General features: G+C 36.8%; 1 protein-coding gene across 1 annotated transcript in view; it reads left to right on the top strand.

Moving 5' to 3' along the window:
- Window positions 1–26,815, top strand: part of CAPZA1 (capping actin protein of muscle Z-line subunit alpha 1) — a 35,823-nt gene extending 9,008 nt beyond the window's left edge. The window contains exons 2-10 of the mRNA XM_075196257.1: window positions 11,190–11,253; window positions 12,263–12,314; window positions 14,394–14,457; window positions 15,791–15,997; window positions 18,692–18,771; window positions 21,586–21,664; window positions 22,612–22,683; window positions 23,680–23,742; window positions 25,208–26,815. Of these exons, the coding sequence (XP_075052358.1) occupies window positions 11,190–11,253; window positions 12,263–12,314; window positions 14,394–14,457; window positions 15,791–15,997; window positions 18,692–18,771; window positions 21,586–21,664; window positions 22,612–22,683; window positions 23,680–23,742; window positions 25,208–25,348 (822 nt within the window). The 3' untranslated portion in view covers window positions 25,349–26,815. The remainder of the gene's footprint in view (window positions 1–11,189; window positions 11,254–12,262; window positions 12,315–14,393; window positions 14,458–15,790; window positions 15,998–18,691; window positions 18,772–21,585; window positions 21,665–22,611; window positions 22,684–23,679; window positions 23,743–25,207) is intronic.
- The last annotated feature ends 435 nt before the right edge of the window (window positions 26,816–27,250 follow it).

Consider the following 27,250-nt stretch of genomic DNA (forward strand, 5'->3'; position numbering starts at 1 on the left):
CCAATGCTCTGGTTGAATAAGTGTGCACTCCCTCAAGCTAATACTTTGTGGAAACACCTTTTGCTTTTATTGTAGCAGAGAGTCTTTTTGAATAACTGTACCAACTTTTTACACACCTGGGGGTAAACGTATCTTTCTGTGGGTTTAAAAAAGTAGAGATGTTGCCTATAGCAAATATTGTTGTAAGGCAGGGAGTGATTAGATCCTGCCAGAAATTCCTGCAGGATGCTACCAAAAAAACACTAAGAGAATTCTACAGCTGAGGTTCCCTAACTCGGTCCTCAAGAGATAATAGTTCATGTTTTCAGGATTTCTTTAATTATGCACAGGTGCGTTAATCTATTTGGCTAGGTCAGTAATTATCCTACCTGTTTCCACAGGTAGGATAAATCCTGAAAACCTGACCGTTTGTAGCTCTGTCCTACAGGAACAGCTGATCTTTATTTTTGGTTAATCTCAATCCCTTTCATTGCTGGCAGGTATATTCTAATTACCTTTGAACATGATTTTGAATGTGTTTGTTAACTCTGAACACAGCTACAGCCCCATTATGAAGGGGTGTGCACACTTATGCATATTTCTCTTTCACTTGATTTTTGTTGGTTTCAAGTCACATTAAATGTTCTAAAAAAAGTTATGACATGATTTATCGTGATTTCAGGCTTTGAATCTGAAACTCCTGCAATTTCAATAATGGCATGCAGATATCTTATACTCACTCTAAGGTTGTTTAAAGTAGAGATGAGCGGGCTCGGATTCCGCTAATCCGAGCCCACCCGAACAGTGCGGATCCGAGCACTGGTCGGATATTTCCGGCGGGCAAAAATGAAAACGAGGCTCTGTCGTCCAAGTCTCTCGTCGAATCTCGCGAGGGGTGGGAGGGAGAGCCCAGAACAATTCCATCTTGTACCTCTTTTTTTGGCATTATGTGCTCAAGCTACCTCGGTGCAACCATTTGGCCTAAAAACAATATTGTGAGGTGTTCAGAATAGACTGGAAATTAGTGGAAATGATTGTTATTGAATGTTATTGAGGTTAATAGCGTAGGAGTGAAAAAAAAACAAAAAAACACAAAACTGGTTTTTAGCACTTTTTATGGCTTTTTTTCAAAATAAATCTGAATCCAAAACCTTTCGTCAGGTGTTTTGCGAAACAAATCCGAACCCAAAACCTCAAGCAAATCCAAATCCAAAACACGAGACACCAAAAGTGGCCGGTGCACATCCCTAGTTTAAAGTAGGTGATACTCAGTGGCCAATTTTTCAGCATCAATAATATTGATAGATTCCACGAACAGCCAGTGTGCATATACATATAAACACACCCATACATACCATACACATTGAAAATATAATTTATAATATCTTGCTTAAGCTGGGTACACACTACACTGTTTTCGTCCAATAATCGGCTCAAACAGCTGACATACGACCACTCGTTCAAAAGTCGGGTCAGTGTGAGCAGTGACACGATGGTCGAAAGTCTGCCCAAATGGACGATTGTCGCCTCATTTGCTTGGTCGTACCGTTTAATATTTTCGTTCCAATCTCCTTTCCGCTGTGTAGTGTGTATAAACTTCCGACCGATCCACAACAGTGAGTACGAAATTAGTCATTGCTCACGACAACATGGCTGTAAAAAGTCGCTAAAGGGACGTCCGCTCTTCCCTTTGTCATCCTAAACAAGGCTAGTGTGTATGCAGTCCATGGACCGAGCGATTGGACCATCGGTCGCATGTAAAATTGCTCGGCATAAAAAGTCGGTCGAAATTTCTGTAGTGTGTGCCCAGCTTAAGTGAAAGTAAACATCGGAGATTGCCAAAATGTTCACAATAACCATTAAATTAGCACCACCCCTACCTAACTGGTGGAGGAGGAGGATTCAAAGGACTACTATTAGTCTGACTCCTCACAGTAGCTCAAGCTGTTACTGCATTACTGTAGAGAGAACTGTTGAAGTGGAGACAAAATTGTCATAAATGGTTAACATGCCCCTCAGCCCTCTTCACATACCCCTTACATGCCCATCGGTCATCCTGCGGGCCATCAGGATTCCCCACATGCCCCATATATGCCTATCGTCCTCCATATATGTCATCTGTCTCCCCACATGCCATTAAATTGCCCTACATGCCCTTGATATGCAGTCAGCCGCCTCCACATACAATCAGGTTTTACCACGTGCTCCTCAAACATTACACCTCCCCTATTTATCTTTCCTGGTGGAGCCTGTGCTGAGGAAGGAAGTACATACCCTCTCTCCTCCCCTTCTTCTGTTGATTGGATAAGTTGTTATAGCGTGACCACCCTGCGTTGTGCAGAGGAGGTTACATGATTCGGCCTCCCAGCTGCTCCTATACAATCTCCAATTCTGTTCCAATCCGCTGGCTGCCGCGATCTCCTCCTGGTATTTAACTAGATGTATTCTATAGTTATCATTTCTTATGGTAACATCAAACTTATTTAGTTTTTTAACTACGGTTCCAGCAGCAGCATGCAGGTAGAAGTGGTTCTTTTACTTGAACAGAAACACTGTAGCCTCTATATTAAATGTTCATGCATCAAACGTTTTAAAGTCGTTTTCCATGACTCTTATATCGTCTGATATCAATAATAATTATATTTCACTATCAGAAGTAATGTACAGTCATAGAATGTAACATCTTTGCAAAACTTTATATCTTGGCCATCATTCTACTGCATTGTAACATTATATGCACTTTTGCATATGTTGCATTCTAATAGGAGTGCTTTGTATAAAACAGCAAGCTAAAGCCAACATAGAGAAGTGTAATACAAATCAAATGGCAGGGGAGGGGTTAACAGAGCAGGGAAATCAGAGGAAGTAGGTTCAGAGAACTTCAGTAAAATTGCCTTAAATGGTTAAAAAAAAAAACAATTGTAGCAGGAAGTCCCAGCAATGTGAGAGTAAAGACTGGGTCTACCATGTCTCTTAGAGCACATCTGCTGCTCGGTTTCCCAGATGTAACATGTTTTTGCAGACAAGTTGTGCAATGTCAGTTAGTTTATCCGCATACCATCATGAACTTTATTATGCATTTTTAGAATTTTCTCAACTATTCTTTTTCGTTTCATAGAGGTGCTAAGCAATATGGGACTTTGAAGCTGCCTTTAAACAATTTTCTTCCAATTTGATCAGCATTTTATCAGTCCTTCTAATGCCCCTAAAGCCAACTCAGGACTCCCAACCTTATGAACAGTTTAGCAATTGATATAGTTCATGTTTTTAATTTAACAATTTCAACCATATTATGTAATCTGGCCATTTTATTTTGTTTTTTGTTGTATTTAGTTTTTTTTTCTAGTTTTGCTGTTAGTCTGTCGTAAATCCAAAGTGGTGAGATTGGTTCTAAATTCCTCTCCAATTACTGTGCACAGTTTATGTCTGTACTTGGTCAATAACTAGGCAAACTCTGTTACCAATTGTTCTAAACAATATTTTTTCATCACTAATCTAGTTCAACCATTTGGCCAGAAGATCTTTGTGTGCTGTTGACACTTCTAGATACTTCAGGTTTTCTTACAAACACCTTTTATTCCTGGTGTGTGTGTTTTAATTTCATTATTGTGAACACACAAACACATTTGATATACTGTACTATGCTACAGCGATTTAGGGTGGTATTCAGTTGACCGAGTATTTTTTTTTTATAAAAAAAAAAAAAAATCTCCCGCGGGTTTTTAACTGCTATAGTGACCGGTTTTAGTTAACGCAGCGTGAAAACTTGTGCAATTCAATTGAAAAACAGGCACAGCTGCCCCGCGGGCTAATCATTGTGTTTGCGAGTTTTTAGGGGAGTGAAGGGGAGTTTTAACGCGGTCATGTTTAACACAAAGAAAAGGCTTTGCATTTTCATACATTAGTTTGCATTACACATTGATAATATCCACATTACAGTACTTTAGCATATTTTTTTATGTAACTATTTTTTACTGTACAATCATCTATACCATGTCAAAACACATTAGTGCAAACATATTTGTACCAGAAACATACATAAATATATTTAATTAGTGATTTTTATTAGAGATGAGTGGGATCCGAGCACTGTTCGGATATTTCCGGCGGGCAAAAAAATGAAAACGAGGCTCTGTCGTCCAAGTCTCGCGTCGAATCTCGCGAGGGGTGGGAGGGAGGGCCCAGTACAATTCCATCTTGTACCTCTTTTTTTGGCATTATGTGCTCAAACTACCTCGGTGCAACCTTTTGGCCTAAAAACAATATTGTGAGGTGTTCAGAATAGACTGGAAATTAGTGGAAATGATTTTTATTGAGGTTAATAATAGCGTAGGAGTGAAAAAAAAAAAAAACACAAAACTGGTTTTTAGCACTTTTTATGTTTTTTTTTTCAAAATAAATCCGAATCCAAAACCTTAAATCCAAACCAAAACCTTTCGTCTGGTGTATTGCGAAACAAATCCGAACCCAAAACCTCAAGCAAATCCGAATCCAAAACACGAGACACCAAAAGTGGCCGGTGCACATCCCTAATTTTTATTTTATTGTTTTTTTTTGTTTTGTTTTGTTTTGTTTTTTCATTATGTTTCACAAGATAATCAACATTACATGTTAGGCATTAGTGATAAAAATAGCTTTTAACGCGGCTACCTCTTGCACACCCTATACGTTCAATAGACCTTGTACTGGAGCACAAGAAGACAGTTTCATGAAAAAAAAAGTAGTGTTAAAAATGAAATTGAATCGCGGGTAATGTTAAACCGCTCTGAATAAAAACAGCGTTAAAATGACTTAATGCGATCTTAAAAAAAAAACAAAAAAAACTTGCGGTCAGTTACATACCCCACTTAGAGTGCTATTTGTATTCTGAATCTCTGCAGAGATAAATATTCCCCACTCAGAATAGGTGTTATGGCTTAGATATACTCCTCTTCTGTTCTAGCCATGGAGAGGCCACAGAAAACTACAGCAACAGTGAAAGTGATCACCACAGATAGTTGTGTGTGGGGAGTGGTTAGCAAAGTTGAGCCCTATGGTGTAAAATATATATAATCAATTTTATTATTATTCTATGGTGTCCCAACATTCTGCAGTGCCATGCGGCATAGTACAAAGACCTATAAGACAAACAGGCAAAAAAAATAAAACTTGCAACTAGCAAATACAGAACATTCGAGAAGCATTAGTGCAAGATTCGTCTGATATTGAGCAGAATACATTAAACAGGTGGAAAACTGTAGGCAAGAAGGGAGGAGGAGAGAGGGCCCTTCTCCTGAGAGATTACAATCTGGTGGCCTATTCCATTTATTAGTACTTGTGCTGCACATACTGCTTGGCTAGGTTTTACCAGTTCATCTACTTGATATATAGAATTACTTGTTTTGTATGTATTAATTAGATCACTAAAATATATTGTCTTAACTAATGTGAAAAGGTCACCGAAGGCAGGCACAATGACAATACTTGTGGTGACACAGGAAGAGTTCTCACTCTGCTCTTCTATGTAGAAAGTCGTCTGAAATGCATTTGTTTTTTTAAGATGTCATCTGGCGCTGTGAAAGGAATAAAGTGCAGTGCTTTGCAGCGTTCCCTGTTCACTCCATGTGGTTTTTCAGAATCCACATTGCTTGAGTGACACTGTTATGGCACATGCTTACGCGGGCATATCATGCTAAGAAAAGCATGTGCTATGGATTGGAACCATGTAGGGCAGGTGGGAATGTAGGAGAGAAAGCTACTTGGGTTTCCTTGAACGTAAGTTGATGTCTGTTTGAATGCAGAGGTGTCTTCAATATGATTGCGCACAGGCTTTTTCTGTCTGCTTACCCTAATCATTTCTAGGATATATGATTAGTACAACTACATTTAGATTTCCTAAAGCAAAAATGCTGTCTTTTCAGAGATTTATTACTGAAAGTAAGTTTGTGGCATTATCTCGATCTTCTAATTGAAAAAATAAGTCATTTTCTATGTCTTCAATTATTAACTCTTTTTACACCGCTATATACATATGTGCTTTAGTATCAGTAATAAGTACAATTGAAAGATATTTCTTTGTAAAAATATTTTCCTATGATTTAACTTGAACTGATATTGCATGTCTCAATACAACATCAAGCTAATGAGATGTGAATAGGCAGGTGCTGGGATTCTGGTGTCTGAGGAATGCACATATAGCATACAGACTGCACTGTTTGTATAGTGCAACTATACAACTAACTAAAGTACCCGGCCTTGTCCGTCTTTAAATCTTCAAGTTCTTAAGTTAACAATGAGTTGGATGTAACTGTCAACATTTTTTAAAATAATTATCAGCTTTGAAGCTCTTCCAACACATGCATTAGGTAGCTGCCCAGTGTAGTTATTGTTTTTATATTAAATGTTATCCAAATCCATCCAGTGAAAGGCCCAGAACAGACTCCCCGGGTAAAAGTTCTGCCGATCATGCACCAAAGGGAGGTCAGACCGGGACCATAACACCCTTTAAACATGGTCCCGATCCAGCTGGACCACCTCGCGTTGGTTTCATCCAAATCGGTGCAGGGGTGTCAAAGATATTCACCTACAAACCAACTTTTTATTTATATAGATCTATGAATAAAATCCTTATATGAGCAAGGCTTACATGCTGCTGTGAAGGGATTGTCGATGTTCATGGAAATATTGCATTAATGCACAGCAATTTTTATAGTTTCTTATAAAAATTCCCAGCCTGTAAGAGGGAATAATATTTGCCCCACCACACATGTTGTATAGTGAACTAATCTTGATTGTATCCATTAACCGCATGAGGCAACTCACTGGAAGAGATACATTTACACAATTGTTTTGGGTCTTGTACACCTGTACGAACATCTGGTGTACCTTAATTTGAGGTGTGTTCAAACAATTATGTGAATGTACCAAACGTTGGGGATCATTTAACACCCAGCACAAAATGTCATTCATGTTGATTGGTGAGTTGCTGTTCGGGTGAAAAACCATGCTACAAGTACTGATGCCTTGCTCTTAGACATTCATATTAAGTGATGGGCTGACTGTGTACTTGGGGAGCGTTTGTTGGAGAGGGTCAGTGAATCGTGTTTGGTGCGTCCCCCTAAACACATGATGGCTCTCTGTAACAAAGTTGCCCTCAAAGTTGAATTTAACACAAGAAAATAGAAGCATTTTGATTTAAAACTCCAGGTTATAGACATACTTCATACATAAACACTTGTTCTTTATTGGTTATCAGATTTTAGTAGCAATGTGTTTTCCATGTGCAAATGAAATAAGATTGTTTGAACACGGCAATATCCTTTCATGTATATTTATGAAAAAGGAAGCTTTGAAGAAATGCTGCAATATTGTTGCACACAGATTCATTTACTGAAGTGACTTGGGATATGGCACCAATATTCATAGACATATGGCAGTGTGCAGTCAGCATTTTGTAAATGATTTTCTGTGAGAGCAGTTATTGTGGAATTTAAAGAAGTTAGGCCGTTCATTACATCTCCTGCTCTGTTTAATGCAGTAACTTGATCAATGGCTGTATTTAGCAAAATATATTTAGTGTGGATAACTTGAAATATGATTTTTATTCAAATCACATGGGATACTAACTCTGCTGGAATAGTTGTGTGCACTGCTGCAAGCATATCGTATTAATGAAGCCGGTAATGTGCTGAAAAAGTGGTTTTATGGTCAGAAGTCCTGAGGGAAAGGAAAGTGTCCTATCGCTGCTTTTTTAATTTCTTTTAATAGCTCGTTCTTATCATAGTCATGTTGCCAAATAATCCCAAATTGCATTACAATGCAATTTCTAATGCATTCTAATGTAAAAAAAATAAATAAATAATAGTTTACATTCTAAAGTTAATGCAGTAGTGAGAATATTTAGCCTACAGGAAATGTGCCACCTGCTGGCTGAATCAAGTGCAAAATATTTCCAGAAAAACAATTAGAAAACAAAACATACAACTGCTTAAGAGGTAGAAGTTGAGCTTACAGCATGCTGTGGAATAACACACAAACCATAATACAATCTAAATCAAACCTTTTCTTTTTAGTAAAGAATAAAATAGATACATCATTGAATATTTAATAAATGCTAGCAAAATTGCCCCAGTCTTTGTTCGTGGCATAACATTTTGGTGGAAGGTTGTTGTAGATGTTTGCAGGAGGGTTGAAGGGCGATAACGGACTATTCCAATCAATGTTACATGGCTTGTAAGAAAGAGAGTTAGAACATGGTCAGTGACAAACCACAGGTTAATGATTTTTCCTGAATATGGATGAGGGGAATTTTGATGATGAATGATAAATTGCTGATAAATGGTTTTACCCATAATCTTGAAACAAAGAACATTGTGTGTCTGTGTATAAAGCAGGGACTCACTCCATGTATAAGTTCAGGAGCAGTCTCTTTTCTCAGGTGCTATGTCTGTGGCTGGTGCACTGAGAGCAGAGATAATACGCTTTTCTCCATAGATCTGCATATTATTGTTACCTGTCCTATACAGCAGTACTTGCAGGTTTTGTGCTTGGCTGAAACATGGAAGACTGTGCGGACAATACAGAAAGGAATGGTGATGCAGCAACAACACCATTCCACTTTAGTGAAAAAGTGCCTTAAAACCTGTTTAACCTGCTCTCTACCATTTCCTTTGGGAGAGTTGGGGAATGTGTGGTGTGTGTATTGGTAGAGTGAGATACAGAATGTATTACAAAAAGGGATCAGTACTTATCAGAGGTGATGTTGGTAGGATTTAGTTGGATTAAATCAACTTTTGTCAGAAAGTGTAACGCAATAATTTAAGTCCTTGTCAAGCTTTGTCTTCTGACTGCTTTAGCTCTTTTCTGTTTGCCATATCTCACTAGCGATATAAGGGTTAAGTAATAAAAATCTACTCACGTTATTTGTTAAACTCTACCACACATTAGGATGTACTTAATCAATCTGCACAGACCTAATGGGTACATGAGACTGTATTTGCAAATCCTAATGTAACAATGTTTATTTCTTGCTTTATGTAACATTACAGTAATTTTTTACCTCCGATCTTGTTCACTTCAGATTTTAGAGCTATGGCTTACACTTGGTTAAATCGTTTCCGCTCTTGCAATAGGGGAAATTTATTCAAGTACAAAGATTGTATGGTATAGATGTTGTACAGAGGCTAAAATGCAAATAATTTGTATTAAGAAAACTAGCTAGGCACTCATGTGGGCTGTGGTTACTTAGCAACCCTGATTTGAACTGCACTTAGTATTCAGTCTTACTCTACACACAGCTATTTGCAGCTCTTTACACTTCTTGAAGAAAAAGAATGGACAAATATTTTTCTACATATGTTTCTCAAAACATTCCTGGCAGTTATTCTGTAAATAGAAAAGTTTCTATTTATATTGATAGAAGTAGGATTCTCTATATATTTTGTTATATGAAGGAAAAATGATTCATGTTTAGGTTGCTATACCGTTAATACTATTAGTATTTATGCTGGAGAGATAAAACATATACCAAAATGATGGATATGTAAATTGTCAGTGATTGTCATGGTATTCAGTGGCCTTAACAGTGGCCATTGGTCCCACATAATGGCTGGACGCTTGTGTAGATCAAAGGTCAAATGGGAGAGAAATGTGGGCGGCCACCCATGAACCCTTGGAGTGCTGATATTTGCCTGCCACGTGCAATCTGGGTATTTTGCACAGTTAAAAATAATTGTTGAAATTACCGCACTAACAGTAATAGTATGCGCTATTACCGTGGTAATGGTAAATAGTGCATGAGAACAATGCGGCTTTATGGGGAATTTGTTAACAGTATGAACAATTTTTGAGATGTTTTTCAAAAATTTAAAAATATGGGTTTCTGAGACTCAAAATTTTGATTGTTTTAACTTTTATTGAAACATAATGATGTTATATATCATATGAAAGCTCATAAAAAGATGTTTAAAATTAGATATTGCCCAACTCTCTAGCTCAATCGGGTAAGCTACAAATGTGATTTTTATAAAAGTAATCAAGTTTTTTGTTAAATTGCAGCTTGAAAGGCATATAAATTCAAAACCAGTCCACATATCAGCCTAAGATTTAGGGGAGAGGTTTACATCCATGGCGGCATTTATTATACCAAATTTAATTGAAATTAGACAATGTAAGTTAGTTTTTATAAATTTGTGTTGATTTGATGTGGAATGACCCTATACAAAAGTTAAAGAAAAAAACCTAATTCTCAAACCTCAGAAAAAAAAATACAATCACAGAAATTATAGCAGTGGAATCTACAAGAGTGATTTTGCAAAATCACCACGGAAATCTCCAAAATCTCATTGGTTTTAGATAGTCGAGATGAAAACAAATGACATAAGTGAGATTTCCCACAAATTTCAATGGACAATGTATTTCACTGTGTGCAGAAAGCCCATAGAAATGCATTGTCCATTGAAATGAATGGGAAAATACTATTAAGTAAATATAATTTATTGTATTTTTTTTTATAAACAAAACATTAAATATTAATGTGCAACTGTAAGTCCCAGCAAGCCTTGACAGCCATTGGCTATTTGGACATGGGGATGCTCGTGGCACTACAAATCCCAGCATTCTAAGACAGTTCCACAGTGGTGGTAAAAAATTTTTGCTGCTAACCCATTTGTTATCAATCGGGCTGGAGGTAAGTTCTTGCTCAGCCAATACGTAAGTATTGCTTGTGATTGGCTGAACCTACCCATTCATTTGTATGGGCTTTCTGATCCAATTGAAATTAATTATATATTCAAATGAATAGGAAAAAAGGTGATTTTGTTAAATTGTGTAAAACGGCCCAATTAAAAATAAATATTTTTAATAGATTGGAGAGTCTTGGGGCAATGAATTAACAAATTGTGGTGATTTTTGCCAAATGTAACTTCTGAACTATTCGACCTTTGATTGTTCTCCAACATAAGATCATGTATTGGGTGCATAGCATCAGATGTGGTAAACAAAGGCCTAATAAAGTGGTGCTTGCTTTGGTAGTACAATAGGAGTTTAGTATGGACACTTTAAGAATGACCACATTTTTATTTATTTTTGTTCATGTCTATTCAAAAAGTCAGTTGGAAGTTTTTGTACAAATTAATCCCACTGGTATATGGGACATAGATATTGTTATGGCCTAAAAGCTGCTAAGGACCTGACAGTTTCTCGTTTCTGATCAGCCTTGTGTTTTTCTGCAGGTGCGTATTGCTGCAAAATTCATCACTCATGCACCCCCTGGAGAATTCAATGAAGTCTTTAATGGTAAGTAAACAGGTCATACTTTGCTGGGCACTGAAAATTATGTCTCTCTGTCTGGACACTGATGATTTATGTTCCATTACCACTGATAAGCTTCCCAGCAGGTTTGCTTAATATAAAAAATAGGGCTTTGACATCTAGGCCTGGAGTCAAATTGCTTGTAGAACAAGTGATTTCCTTTTAAAGGGAAATGAAAGTTAAAATACAAAGGGTATAAAATAAATATTCCATCACACGCACACACACAAATATATACAAAGTGGTAGCAGCATTTGTAAGCCCCTCCTACTGCGACATGAGAGCGCATTTGGGATAACGAAAGTGAACGGTGGCAAAAGTAAGCCCAGCCGGTTCCTAGCAGCAACAGACAGGGTGGCATAGGCGGACCATCCTGTCACACACTGTGTCTGACACCTTTCTGTCATAGTCAGCATTGCCTTTTTCTTCAATTTGTGCTATAGTAGCTCTTTTGTGGCATTGGTCCAGACTGGCTAGCCTTTGCTCCCCACTAGCATCAATGAGCCCATGACCATGTCGCCCTTCACCGGTTGTCCTTCCTTGGACCTCTTAAAGGTACCGGGGAGATGCTCTGACCCCGTCGTCTATCGATCACATTTTGGCCCTTGGCAAAGTCACTCAGATCCTTAAGCTTGCCTTCCTCTGTGCCATGAAGAGAGCCACTGCAAAACTTTTAAAACACCACTAAACCTAAAATAGAGGTAGGTCTATATAAGAGTTACTTACTCAACTTCGTGGATTTCTCCTTGCACCTCCATGGGGGGGGACGGGGGGACAATGAGAAATCCGCAGTGTTACATTGCAGAGTAGTGTCTCCGCGACCATTACAGATGCACTCCACGTCTAATTGAATATGCCCCTTGCAGTCTTGACACAATTGTTAATGCAGCTTAAATTATGTGTTTTCATATGTGCTGTCATCATGCGCACTTCTAATAAGATTTGCTACTATGATGGTTTTCTAAGCTGTCTTGTTACACATTCTATTTTACAGATGTCCGGCTACTACTTAATAATGACAATTTGCTCAGGGAGGGAGCAGCACAGTAAGTCTCTATATGAATGTTTTATATGTCTGTCTATTGGGTGACTGCTAGGGAGCTGCCAGAGTTACTAAACATGTAACATTTTTATTTTCGTGCAAATGTTTGTGAAAAAAGGATAAATGGAGTTGTCTATCCCTGTATTCGGCTACTGGAAGTCTTGTTAGTGCTAGCATGTATATTTTCACTGTTGGTTGCACATGTATGTAGAACATAGCATGTGCTGCTAATGTATCACAGTTCAAGTTCCATATACTAGTGATTGTGTAAATGAGGACCAGGGCTACCTGTGACAGGTCAGTGTCAATGTTAGGAGGGGGATAGAGGCAAGAGATGAGTTAGTTCATGGAAGGAGTGTGCTTCCTAACCTCTGCGGTTCCTGTAAAACCAGCACAGGAACAGTGTGTTGCCTAAAGCATAACAAGCAGATTTTTGTTGTACAATATGCAAAACATTATACTGGGAACTAACTTTTTTGGGGTTCTAGCTTAAAAAAATAAAAGTTGATTATTGCTGCTCTAACATTTAATTATGTAAAACAAAGTTCATGAACGAACATTCTTAAATAATTGTATTTTATGCTGTTTAATTATATTTATGGCAAAATCACCAAAGCAATTTAAAACGTTCTTATATATGTTCCACTTTCAGCATGAGTGATTTCTGTTTTACAGGAATATATAGTAGAATATATACATACATTTGGGTTTTTGGATTTTTATTTTTTTTACATTTGTCACATTACCCCTTCTTGAAGTCTGAATAGCAAGACACTAATAATCTAGGCAGAAAGTCAAAATTATATCTACTCTATATTAAAGACCAACTTTATTATTCAAACTTTTACATGGCTGTTGAATGTATAAAACAAATTTTAATCAAATTTACTTAATACAAGAGCACAGTGCCAATTTTTCACATTACAATGCTGGATGACATTGATATCCAACTTGACTGCATTAATAAAAATCCAGACTTTTGATTGATTAACAATGAAAGCAATTATTAAAGTAAGATTAAAAAGAAAAACCAACCAATTGTTTCCCCCTTTTTTGAAAACAATCCATTCTGTTGGAAAATGTTCTCCATTGTATGAAGTTCCCATTAGAATGTGTCAGATTCATGAATAGAACAACTCCAAAAGGAGAACGTCATTAAAGAAAGGGTATGGTCTAGCCAAGTCAAATCTAGATAAACCAGAATTAGAAAGAGAACAAGATATTCATCGTAGCTAATAAATATCCAAATATACATTTGGATTGCTGAGAACTCTTCATAACCCTGATCATCATACATTTACTTCATTCATTGTGCATAGTATATTGACATCACCTGCGTTGTTGGTGCAATGCCTAAATCTACGTTTACTGTATGTAGAATCTACATAATGTGTGTTTCGTTGGGTAAGAGGATAAAGGAGCTCAAGTTTTTGTTAGTTTTCTCCCACCCCCCAGAATAACTTATTTAACAAGAATACAATAACTATCAATATCTTATACCTGCCATCCAGTCTTGCTACTGATATTTCTGTATAGCACCTACTTATTGTAATAGGCAGGGTTTCCCTCTTCCTTCCTCTCTTATGCCACCTATAACTGATAGCAATAGTAACACTTTAGTATAGCACATTATGATCAGTATGGGGAAAATGCTTGAAGTATAAGATTTTACAGCTTGCAGCTGTGTAGAGCGATCAGAGGCAGTGGTTAGCTCGGGATGTTGTTTCAAGAGAAGTATAGTTCTTTTATTTTACTAAAATAAATATATACCTATTCATTGTCTATTTATATGCTGTTATAATTATAAATACCATATTGTATATAGTGTATGAACAGTTTGTTATTTGGCATTGAACATTTTGAGATATACAAGTTTCATATCCACCATCATTGAATGTAAACTTTCATTTTTTTAAATAAATATTATCCGAGAACACTCTTCACTTATTTGATGTACCTCTTTCCTGAAACATGACAATTACAGTTTAGAAGAGATCACTAAAGCTTTCTTGTGACTTTCTTAATATATTCAGTTTATCCTTTCAAGAAATAACTTAGTAACTTTATTTTCTCTCTTCCACAGTGCATTTGCTCAGTACAATATGGATCAGTTTACTCCTGTAAGGATTGAAGGGTACGATGACCAGGTAAGAGCGAATGATTACTGCTATAGTGTTCATTCAATAAGCACTTACTATTGTGGGGGGGCTTTTGTGTTTTCGGCTTTCTGTCAAAATTTACAGATTAATGTAGGTTTGCTATTATATTTAACAACCGTTAAATATATTTGAATTCACACTTGCCAAATACAGTGATTGTCGGTCAATCTGGCAACTTTCACCCAATGTTACTGACATCGCTTAACGTATGGGCTCAAACTGACCTACAGTCTCAATCAAAATCCAGTCCGCTTTTGGCCTCTATCTGTACTTGTGTATGGTGATTGGTCTTTTGACCAGTTCTATCAAATGTGGCTAGACATGTGTTACCTTGTATGATGAAGATCCAGTCTCTTGGCGCTCAACTACTGGATTTGCCTATGTGTAAACAGCTTTATTTTAGAAGATCCACTTAAGAGATGTAACTTATGATATCACTGGTGTTGAGAATCCAAATTTTAAAAAAATAATATAAAAAAACAAACATTTTTTATCTATATAAACTAGAAGAAAGAGTTTAAATTGAGGCTTTTTAACGCATTGTACTGCATTTCACAAAATTTGCACTATTTCAGTTTTAAACGTTTACAACATTTACTAAAATGGGCATTATCCCCAATGCTGTTGTGAATGATAACATTTGCTAGTGCCCTTATGTTGAACAATTGTTCCGAAAGTTGAATTTGTGTGTTGAGAAAGAAACTGGACATGAATTACAAAACATAGAAAAATATATTTATCAGATCTGATGAGGGGAGAGTATGCATTCATCAAGTGATCATTTGCTAAATACCTCTTCTAAACTATCAGGTATACAGGTAATAGCGTTAGAACACATAACTACACCTTACTTTTATGTCAACTTTGAACGTAAGGACATAAGTTACAACTTCAGTCAGTAGATGGCAATAGCACTACATCTAAAAGTTAAAGTACAAGCTAAATACGTTCTTCTCTTTTCATGGTAATGTAATACGGGCTATAGTGAGAACATTCATGAAAAGTTGCAGATGCGTCTTTCTCTTGTAATTAATACATCTAGGAGCAGAAACAATTCCTAGAGCAATTAAGTCATTGTTATGTAGAAGCAGAGAAAGTGTAATATTTAATACTTCATTCATAATGTTATATATATATATACACAAACTTGTTAAAATAGAACCATGTGAAAATGCAATATTCCAATCACTTATGCAAAATATTTAATCTAAAAGGACTGTTCATACGTTGTGCAAATAACTTTTGTAATTTATGCTGTAATGAGCCATTGTTAAATGAGCTATTAATGGTTAATTGTATTTTTTTCTCTAATCACTGCTAGGTCCTAATCACAGAGCATGGAGACTTGGGCAATGGAAGGTTTTTGGATCCTCGAAATAGAATCTCCTTTAAATTCGACCACCTGAGAAAAGATGCGAGTGATACTCACCCTGATGACACAGATACAACCTTAAAACCCTGGAGAGATGCGTGTGACAGCGCTTTAAGAGCATATGTGAAAGATCACTATCCCAATGGCGTCTGTACTGTTAAGTATCAATTGCCTCTATGATTAATATGGTTTACTTTGTTCCTTGCCAGGCCTTCTTATAGTTTGTCTGCATTATTGAAAAATATCTGCCAAAGTTAAGGTATTTGCATCGTACATTTTTCAGAAGCAAAATGAAAAGTATAGCTCCACCAGAAACTGAAAATGTATTTTTAGGTGGAGTTTAGTACATTATACTGTAAGAAGGTTGGAGGAGATTTTAAACTAGGCTTTGGGGGAGGAAGAGCAAGCAAGTATTGACGGGATAGAAATTGAGAATAGTAAGGAGAGATTTAACAAGAGTCAAAAGGATGGACAGGGTGGTTAAGGGAAGCGTAGCAGATAAGGAGGCCATTGTTAAAGTAGACTTTGGCAGTAGACTTGGAAGGATATACTCTCTTCAGGACGAATAGGGTAAATAAGAGGGGAGGAGGAGTATGTCTTTATAGTAAGCTGGTGTTAAAGCCAAGTATGCAGGAAATTATTTGTGAGAGTATTGGTGATAATAGAGGTATTAAGGGTGGAAGTATCCAGTGGAGGAAAAAGTTCAGAGAAGTTGCTGATAGACCTGCTCTAAACCGCCAGATATTAACATGATTGAGGAAGCCCAACTTCTACAGCAAATTGAAAAGGCTGCAAAACTAAGTGAAGTATTAATTATGGGGGTTTTTTAATTATCCAGACATTGATTGGAGTACTGGGACTTGTGGTACAGCTAGGGGCAGCAGTTTTTGAGCATGCTAAAAGACCATTACATGTCCCAAATAGCAGAGGAACCACCTGAAAACTGGACTATACTGGACCTAGTAATAGCAAATATTGTGGACATAATATCAAATATACAAATAAGGGAGCACTTGGGAAACAATGATCATAATATGGTCTCATTTGAGATTAGTTTCCATAAGCAACAGTATAAGGGACTTTAAACTTTAGAAAGGAAAATCTGAATAGGCTAAAGGAGTCTATAAAAAGCATAGATTGAGATGCAGTTTTTGATGGGGAAAAAAGAAAAATGTACTGTCTTTAAAATGTTGGAAACATACACATATAAGTTAATTCCAATGGGGAAACAAATGTAAAAGAATCAAGTCTAAACCAATGTGGCTAAATAAAACGGTAAGGGAAGAAATGAAAAGAAAGAAGCATGTATTTAAATTGTTTAAATCTGAAGGAACTAAGGAGTCCTTCCGTATCTACAAGGAATGGAATTAAACATGTAAAAAGGAAATTAGATTGGCTAAAATAGAATATTAAAAACAAGATGCAAAAGAAAGTAAGACAATCCCTAAAAAGTTTTTAAGTATATAAATGGTAAAAGGATTAAAAAAAAGTCCGTATAGGACCCCTAAGAAGTGAGATGAGTGGATTGAATAATGATAATGAAAAAAAAAGGTATTAAACTCATTCTTTTCTTCAGTATTTACTACAGAGGAACAAATGGTGGGAATAATACATAAAAAATGGAAATGCAACCATATCATTAATTAATACTTGGCTGACAAAGTTAGAAGTCCAAAGGTGACTGAATAAAATTAAGTTTATTAAACAGCTCCATGTTCAGATGGCATACACCCAAGGGTTCTTAGGGAGCTAAACTCAGAAATGGCTAGACCGCTATTCTTAATTCTCATAGATTCAATTTTGTCAGGCTCAATACCAAGGGACTGGCGAATAGCAAATTTGGTGCCGTTGCTTAAAAAGGGAATGAGATCACAACCAGGGAATTATAGACTGGTATGCCTGACATCAATAGTGGGGAAACTATTCGACTGTATATTAGGGGATTAGTATTCAGGGTTACTTGGTGAGCAATAAGATTATTAGTGGAAATCCGCATTGATTTGTGAGGAATAGGTCAAACTAGTCTTCTTAGTATCTACGAGGAAGTTACAGGAAACTTAGACCATGATATAGTGAAGTACAGTAGTTGTGGTCTACTTGGATTTTGCAAATGCCTTTGATACAGTGCTACACAAGAGGTTTATTTACAAAATAAGAGAACTGGGTCAAGGAAAAAACATTTGTACATGGGTTGGAGAATAGAGAACAGAGTTGTTAAAAATGGAATATTTTCTAATTGGTCAAAAGTTTTAAGTGGTGTACCTCAAGGCTCTGTGCTGGGGCCACTACTTTTTCATATATTTAGAGAGCAAAGTTTCCATTTTTGCAGATGATGCTAAACTTTGTAAGGTAATATCAGAACAAGATGTAGTTTCTCTACACAGGGACTTAAATAAATTTGAGGATTGGGCAGCCAAATGGAAGATGGAAGTTTAACATAGATAAATGTTAGGTTATGCATTTAAGAATTAAAAACAAGCATGCAATCTATAAATGAAATGGGATAAATGTAGGGTAATCTATAATGCAAAAGGAGTGCTCCTAGACAGTAGACTTAGCAATAGTGTTTAATGTCCATTATTGTTTAGTTATTTTCCGGTGAAGGTCATGGTTACGTGAGTTTTGCAGGACACATTAGAGGCTGGATATTATTTAGTAAAGTTATGAATCGGATGGCGTATATATTTTTTTTGCTATGATTTGTAGAACATCTAAAAAGTGAGATGCTCTGTGTTTTTAGTTAGGACCTGCTGGCTAAAATGCACTTCAAAGCTGTCACTCTCTCTAAAAGAATTTTGCAATACTGAATGTTTTCAAATCCCATCCAATTATAGTGTCTGTTCTCTACAGGTTTATGGAAAGACTATAGATGGACAGCAGACAATAATAGCCTGTATTGAGAGCCACCAGTTTCAGCCCAAGAACTTTTGGTTTGTATATATTTTCTGTTTTATTTTTCATTGTATACCTTTGAAATGGCAGGCAAATAAAGCAGATGGTGTTAAGTAACTTTTTTTTTCTAAGCATGCTTCTGATGGAAATTTATAGTTTATAGAAGGACAGCTAAGAAAATTGATCTTTTCCAAAACACACTGATAGAAAGTCACACAGACACAGGCTCAGAGGGGTATTCCAAAGCTTCTCTGCTCACTACATTATATGTTGTGTGACTGTTGATTACATGGTAGCCCATGTCACTGTGCAGAAGTATAAATCATTAATATCAGCTTGAAGAAACAAACCAAGGAAAATGGTAACTACCAACATTCATCTTGGTTTATGCTAAAAAAAAAACACATTTTTTTTTTTCACAGTATTGCTGCTTTGAAAAGTGATACTAGAACTTGGAGTAAAATGACTTACAGGCTTGGCTCCACTTATCCAGGTGGCTTTCATCATGATCTAGTAACAAACTGTGCCTCTAGATCTACAGTTCTGCAGGAGTCTGACTCAGCTGATTCTAGGCTGTATAAATAACGTTATATTTCTGCCATTTCATAAATGGGAACATGTCATCATCATCATCATCATCATCAACATTTATTTATATAGCGACAGCAAATTCCGTAGCGCTTTACAATTGGGAACAAACATTAATAAGACAATACTGGTTAATACATACAGATAGAGAGGTAAGAGAACCCTGCTCGAAAGCTTACAATCTATAGGACAATGGGAGTTAGAAACACAAGGGCATGTGCTACATCATATTGCACAATGGACCAGCCAGACTGCAAAGGTAAAAGTACTGAGTGGGTTGTGTGTGTTGCAATGTTGGTCAGAAGGTTGTTGTCTTGCGTTAGCAGTGTAGAGGATGGCAATAGGGTAATCTAGGGAAATTAAGATGATGGTTGAGGAATATCATAACCTTCTCTGAAGAGGTGTGCTTTCAGTGAACGCTTGAAGGTTTGAAGACTAGAGGAAAGTCTTACTGTGCGAGGGAGGGAATACCACAAAGTAGGTGCAGCCCGGAAAAAATCCTGAAACCGAGAATGGGAGGATGTGATGAGAGTGGAGGAGAGACGTAGATCTTGTGCAGAACGGAGGTGTCGAGTAGGGAGATATTTCGAGACAATTGAGGAAATGTATGTCGGTGCAATTTTGTTGATGGCCTTGTATGTTAGTAGAAGAATTTTTATATTGGATTCGTTGAAATACAGGCAGCCAATGTAGAGACTGACAGAGTGACTCAGCAGAGGAATAACGGTTTGTAAGGAAAATCAGTCTAGCCGCTGCGTGCAAAATAGATTGTAGGGGTTCAAGTCTGACTTTAGGAAGACCAGTAAGGAGGGAATTGCAATAGTCGATGCGGGAGATGATGAGTGCATGAATTAATGTTTTTGCGGTGTCTTGTGTCAGATATGTGCGTATTCTGGAAATGTTCTTTAGGTGTATGTAACATGATTTAGATATAGAGTTGATGTGGGGAATAAATGACAGTTGTGAATCAAGGATTACACCTAGGCAACGAGCTTGCGGGGTGGGATTTATGGTCATGTTATCGACAGAAATAGAAATGTCAGGCAGGAAGCTTCTGTTCTTGGGTGGGAATATTATTAATTCAGTTTTTGAAAGATTGAGTTTGAGTTGGCGAGAAGACATCCAAGATGAAATGGCAGAAAGACAGTCAGTAACGCGAGACAACACAGATGGTGAAAGATCAGGAGAGGATAGATAAATTTGTGTATCATCCGCATAGATGATACTGAAATCCAAAGGAGCTTATTAGTTTTCCAAGAGAAGTGGTGTAGATAGAGAATAGCAGAGGACCTAGAACTGAGCCTTGTGGAACTCCAACCGATAAAGGAAGCGGAGCAGAGGTGGATCCAGAGAAATTAACACTGAAAGAGCGATTAGATAGGTAGGATGAGAACCAGGATAGGACAGTGCCTTCAAGACCTAGGGATTGCAGAGTTTGTATGAGGAGAGAGTGGTCAACAGTGTCAAATGCAACAGAGAGATCCAGGAGAATTAGAAGAGAGTATTGGTTATTTTTTTTTGCAGTGATCAAATCATTGACAACTTTGGTCAGCGCAGTCTCTGTGGAGTGGTGAGAGCAAAAGCCTGACTGAAGATGATCCAATAAGTTGTTTGCTGTAAGAAAGTGTGTGAAGCGTGTGTAGGCAATTCTCTCGAGAAGCTTGGAGGGGCATGGGAGCTGGGAGATGGGGCGGTAATTTATGAGAGCGTTAGGGTCAGAATTCTGTTTTTTTAAAATAGGAGTAATCACTGCATGCTTGAATATAGATGGAAAAATACCAGTAGAAAGAGATAGATTACAGATTTTAGTTAGAGGGGGAATGAGCACAGGAGACAGGGACATACCCATTTGTGAGGGAATGGGATCAAGAGGACAGGAGGTAGAGTAGGAAGATGAGAAGAGAGTAGAAACTTCCTCTTCATTTGTGGGATCAAATGAAGAGAGAGTGTCAGAGGGTGCTACAAAGGAATTGAGCAGATTGCTTGTCAAGGGAGATACCATTTCAAGCCTGATCTTATCTATTATGTTTTGAATAACAAGTGTTTTACTGTTATCACAATGTTCTTTTATCAGAGAAATAGGAGATTGTGTTTGACATAATTTAAACCAATACATATATACAGCTCATGAGACAGGGCTTGTAATGACAACTGCTTTAAAAGCACCGTTTCCTTGTGTGTGGGAGAGGGTGTCTGCATTGTCTAATTCTCAGACTACTTTTAATATTTAGCTAATATTCTAATGGAAATCCTGTTATGTTTAGGAATGGCCGTTGGCGGTCTGAATGGAAATTTAATATCTCCCAACCTACGGCTCAGTTGGTTGGTGTGCTCAAGATTCAGGTAAATAAAATGATGACAGAAGTAATTAACACTGCGTAAATTAAAATTATTCATGCCAAGCCTTTTCATTTCTAACTCTGTTCGAATCATAGTCCTATGTTTTAATAGGTAGATAATTTCATGACACAGGCAATTTAGCATGACTTGTGGTAAGATATCTTCCCTGTTGTAACTGTTACTCATTGTTATGGTGGGTCACAATTTAATAAATGTGAAGGTAATAGATATTTTATACAAGTTTCTGGCTTAATACAATGACATTGCTTGACACAGAAACTCTTCCTCAGTCTCTTCTAATGCATCATTGTTGTATCTTTGCAAATGTATGATGCATGTATTCTGAACATTGTATTCTTCAAGATTTTACATTTTTTTTTGTCAAAATCCAAAATGTAACTTATTTCCAGTGTGCATAAAAGTACAATGACCATTATCACAGCCTAACCATATGCATAAAGCAGTGTACACACATTGAAATCCAGTTGCTTTGCCTGATCAGATCTGTTAATTTTGCCACACACCTGAAGAACCAATTTAAACAGACCTGACTGTTCATCAGCTCGGATGAGCAATGAAATTGAAAAGGTATTTAGTTGAACGACCTGTTTAGCAAAATATCACCAAAGTGTCCCACACACTTTTGTAGTTTTAAAATACAGGAAAGAGTCACATATTCCATACTATAGATTAACATGTTTACAAAATGTTTAAAACAGCAGCACACCCACATATTACCATGATAAAAATCCTTTTATACAAGAATTGTACAGATAACATAAGGCTGTTATTAACATTCATTGATATAGCATCAGCTTACTTCACAGAACTTTACAATTTGGTACAAACACAGTAGTAAAACATGACGGGGTACTTAAAAAAAACAGACTTAAAAGGGCCCAGCTCGCAGGCTTACAATCTAGCAGTTATTCAGCTTATCTCTATTGCAGGTTCATTACTATGAAGACGGTAATGTTCAACTGGTTAGCCACAAGGACGTGCAGGAATCAATAACCATCTCTGTATGTATAGACCATTTGCACATTTGTACTGTTATTAAATTAAAGGATATTTCTGAAACTTATAGATATTTTACATACAGTTTTTTTTATTTCTTTGATAAAAACGGTAACTATCGTTTCATGTGGATTTGTACTTTCATATAAAACAAGCTTCTGTCAAATATTCTTTATCGTAAAAGATCAGTTTTACAGTTTACACTCAGTGTAATAATAAAACCTAGTATTTTATATTGATTTTGCTACTTACAGGTAATTTCCAAGATGGGCAACAGTTAGCAGATGTTTACAGTTTTAGACAAGCCATATATATATTTTTTTTCTGTTATCAAAAGTCTAGCTACAAAGGTCCCTCACAGTCTGAAGAGTCCCAATGGCTCCAATCGAGTTTGGCATTGCATATGGTGATTTGAGGCTTGCGTGTGGCTGCTTGGCCACGGAAACCCAAAAGTTCTTCACTAACTGTTCTTATGCGAACGTTGCTTCCAAAGACGGTTTGCAACTCTTTTTGTGAGCTTGTATGACCTATTGCTTCTCAGCTGAGCTACAGTTGACTGGGGCAGCTCTAACAGAGCAAAAATGTGTCATAGGATGCCACCTTTCCAATAAGTCAGTTTCAGTGCCATGTTGAAAGTCACTGAGCTCCTCTTCAGTCCGCACAATTCTACTGTTTATGGAGATTACATGACTGTATACTCGATTTTACGCACCTGTTTGCAAAGTGTGTGGCTAATATGGCCTAATGCATGAATTAGAAGGGGCATCCACATACTTGAGGTGAAGCTGTCAAACTAAACAATAAGCCTGCTTATCTTTTTTACTTATATTTATTTTCGGGCATTCACTGGTATTTTACTGTATTTAACTGATCTTCATCACATGAGCATTGCTTGTTATTCCACAATGCTCAGTAAAACCAGCATTCTTCCCCTGTTGTTTTTGTGACTTCATTACAGTATAACATGTTTATCTGTGCTTATTGCTGTTCTCTCATTTTAGGGGGAGGCTCAAACTGCCAAGGAGTTTGTAAAAATTATAGAGCAGGCAGAAAATGAGTACCAGGTAAGAGCATAAATTGTCATTGTCTCTTACCCATACAATACAGGCAATCTCTAAGTCTTATGCTAAACATAAATATAGAAAGCGACAGCCTGTTGTCACAATAAGGAAAACATTGTTTATTGAAAAAAGCAAATAGCACTGTAAATGAAGGTAGTAAAATTTACTATGTATAATCTAGGTCCCAATCTGAGTTATAGAAATATAATCAATAGATGGCAAAGTTAATACTCCTAGACCAAAAACTGGAAATATTAGTTACACATATTAAATACATTTTAAGCTACTTCTTGTTGAAGTTAATATAAATCAGTTGCAAAATCAGGATAGCGAATAAAGAAAAGACAAAGCTACTCAAACTGCCATGTGCCAAAGGACAAAAAAAAGGATTGGACTGATTGTCAGCTGTAATAACAGGTGCATGAGTCTCTTGTAATAACCCGTATCTGATCGTAGCGGGTTTGCATACCAAGCGAGATTAATTTTCACAGAGGAGGTGTCAGAAAAGTTTATAGCAGACTTGGAGATTCGAGTGCAGATCCACTTAGAGACCTCGGTCAAGTGACCTCTTTTTGGGGAACCCTTAGTAACAACATACAGTATCAGGACACATGGGACTGCACAAAGGACATAAAATGGTTTGAAATACCTATTTAAATAGTAAGCTGGCCACTTCATAGAAACACCTCTGTGACAATTAGTCTTATTTGGTATTCAAATCCGCTATGATCAGATATGGCTTATTACAAGATAGACTGTCACTACAACCTAATTTGAGTTTCTTTGACATATACCAAGCACCATCATGGTTCATCCTACATGATTATATATATATGTGTGTATGTATGTATGTATGTATGTATGTATGTATGTATGTATGTATGTATGTATGTATGTATGTATGTATGTATGTATGTATGTATGTATGTATGTATGTATGTGTGTGTGTGTGTGTGTGTGTATTAAGAAATTTTAGTACCTGTCATTTTAAAGGTGGCAACTCATGGACTGATCATGCCACTTAATTATTATGATTGACACACACGCAAAGGGGGGTATTCAATTGACGGTGGGATCGCTGAAAATCCCACGCTCGAAAAATATTACGGTAATCTGCGCGGGAAAACCGTTAATACGGTAACTTACTCGCTGGATTTCAGCTTGCTGAAGCTGTAATCCAGCGAGATATTACCGTATTAACGGTAATATTTTTAGAGCGCTGGATTTTCGGCGATCCCGCCGTCAATTGAATATACCCCATAGAGAGGAAAAGTCTTAGGTGTGCAATATTATTTACTATAAATAGTGATTTTTGGGGTGTTTAGGTTTTTTGGTGTTAAATATTTTTTCTCTTGAATACAGGACTAAAACATTCACTACTATAGGAAAATAACTATTTACATGATGTGACATTACCTTTGCCTACATTAAACTAGCAACCACAAGACCTCCTTTTTCTCTCCTATAGACTGCCATAAGCGAAAACTACCAGACCATGTCAGACACCACTTTCAAAGCCTTACGTCGGCAGCTGCCGGTAACCCGCACCAAGATCGACTGGAACAAAATCCTCAGCTACAAGATTGGCAAAGAAATGCAGAATGCTTGATCATATAAAGAGCTACAGCAATGTCTAGTGTGCAAAGCAAAGTCGGAAGTGTCTGGTTTTACACGTATGCTGTGGTACCCCCTTATGTGCCAGAGCGGCCAGCAGCATATTGTATTATCCTGCTTCGGCACCAATGGGGTTAAAAGGAAACAAAAAAAAAAATAGGGGTTTATATAATGTGATATTTTGCTAGGGCCTACAAAGTTACTGTATTTTCTAACCTAGAAGTGCTGCAGAACAATCGGTTTTGTTTTATATTCTTCTCCCTGGAACCTGTAAATGTGATCACTGTGTACGTTTGTTCAATTTCTTCAAATCTGGCAGTGGAACAAGACTTCTTGACGTTAGAAAACGTACCAGCTTTGGGCACCATTTCAAGCTCTATTCATAGAGCTAGGGGTATAAAAACGAATGTTTTCTTCTAAATCAATGTTATGTTATCTAGTTGCCCACAAAACATACTGCTAATCATTTCAACCTGTTACATATAGCCCTGAGATTTTAAGAAGTGGTACTAGTTATTGTCTTCATGCATCTCGGCACTTCTCATCTAGAATACTAGACAGTATCCCATAAACCTGATTACTTCCCCTATCCCTTTTTTGTAATTAAACACAAATGTGCTTTTGCAAGAAACATGTACTCACCAATTAGCTGAATATTCAGTGGCTGGTTTGCTGAGTCTTTAAATCACTGTTTAATCCAAATGCCTATATTCCTGGCAAATCTTGAATGGATTTTGTTAGGCAGGAACAAATCACTTAAGTCTTTCAAATATCTGTTCATGTGCTTGTGTAGTGATGTCTGATAAAACAGCTTAAGTTAAATGGGTATGACTGCTACTTTAAAAGCCTAGGCATCCAGGAAGAGTTAGATTTAAACCCCTTCGAACTTAGTTATGCTTTGTTTTCTTATTTCTATATTCAAACCTGGCAATAATTTACAGCACTCCAATAAATATAGGATACAAATGATTCGTGCCACCTCATTTAAGGTATTTGATTTAGTACTATGAAAGGCAAACTCAGTTTGTTTTGAACGTTAATGGATAATAAAGTTGTCCATTTAAGTTTTAATAGAGGAGTTGTAATGCGCAGATTGCAGTATTCAGTTTGTGTTTACATCTGCTATCTCCACTGTTAACACTTACATATTGTCAACGTATTCAATCCCCAAAAAAAATCTTGCAATACGTTTCCTTTAAATTAAGAATAGTATTTCCTTAGATTTTCTTTCCTCTTGTGACAGGCATCTGCATTGTGTTATAACAGATAATTTTTTATACTCTTCAGAGTGTGACATATGGTTATGGGAGGATAAGGCTTACAAACAAAAATAATGCCAATGTCTTCATCTTATAGCGCTTTAATGGATTTGTGGCACACTGAGTTTGTACCACAGTTATATGGACATTTGATTAAAAAGTGTATACGTCCTAAATAAAGATTTGCACCAAAGTGAAGCAAAGATCTGTTTTGTTCATTTTTTTTGTACATTTTGTCATTGTAATGGCAAATTATCCATTTTAATAGATTAATTAGAAATATTGGTTCGGGAGTATTTTCCCACATATACATTAATAAGCTATTATGAGAAGAATAGAGAGGTAGAATTTGAGAAGCCAGAAGCCCCATTCTCCAGCAAAGCACTAAAGCAGGTCATTTCTCTTCTAATGCATAGTGTAAAAATTAGTTGTGTGTGTTGGGTTTGTGATATACAGTGTCACAGTGGTACTGTTGAGGTATTTGCATTTTTAGTGCACTAATAGTGTTAGGTCTCCTAGAAAAACAATAGTGGCCTGGAAAAAATTGACTTTGTCAGGCTTTTGTTCTTCTGTGTATTATGTTTGTGTCATTTAGGTGTTTAGTAAGAGTCCAAGGCTTATGAGATTGGGACTGTAAC

Source organism: Mixophyes fleayi, chromosome 2 (assembly GCF_038048845.1).
Source record: "Mixophyes fleayi isolate aMixFle1 chromosome 2, aMixFle1.hap1, whole genome shotgun sequence".
NCBI lineage: Eukaryota > Metazoa > Chordata > Amphibia > Anura > Limnodynastidae > Mixophyes > Mixophyes fleayi.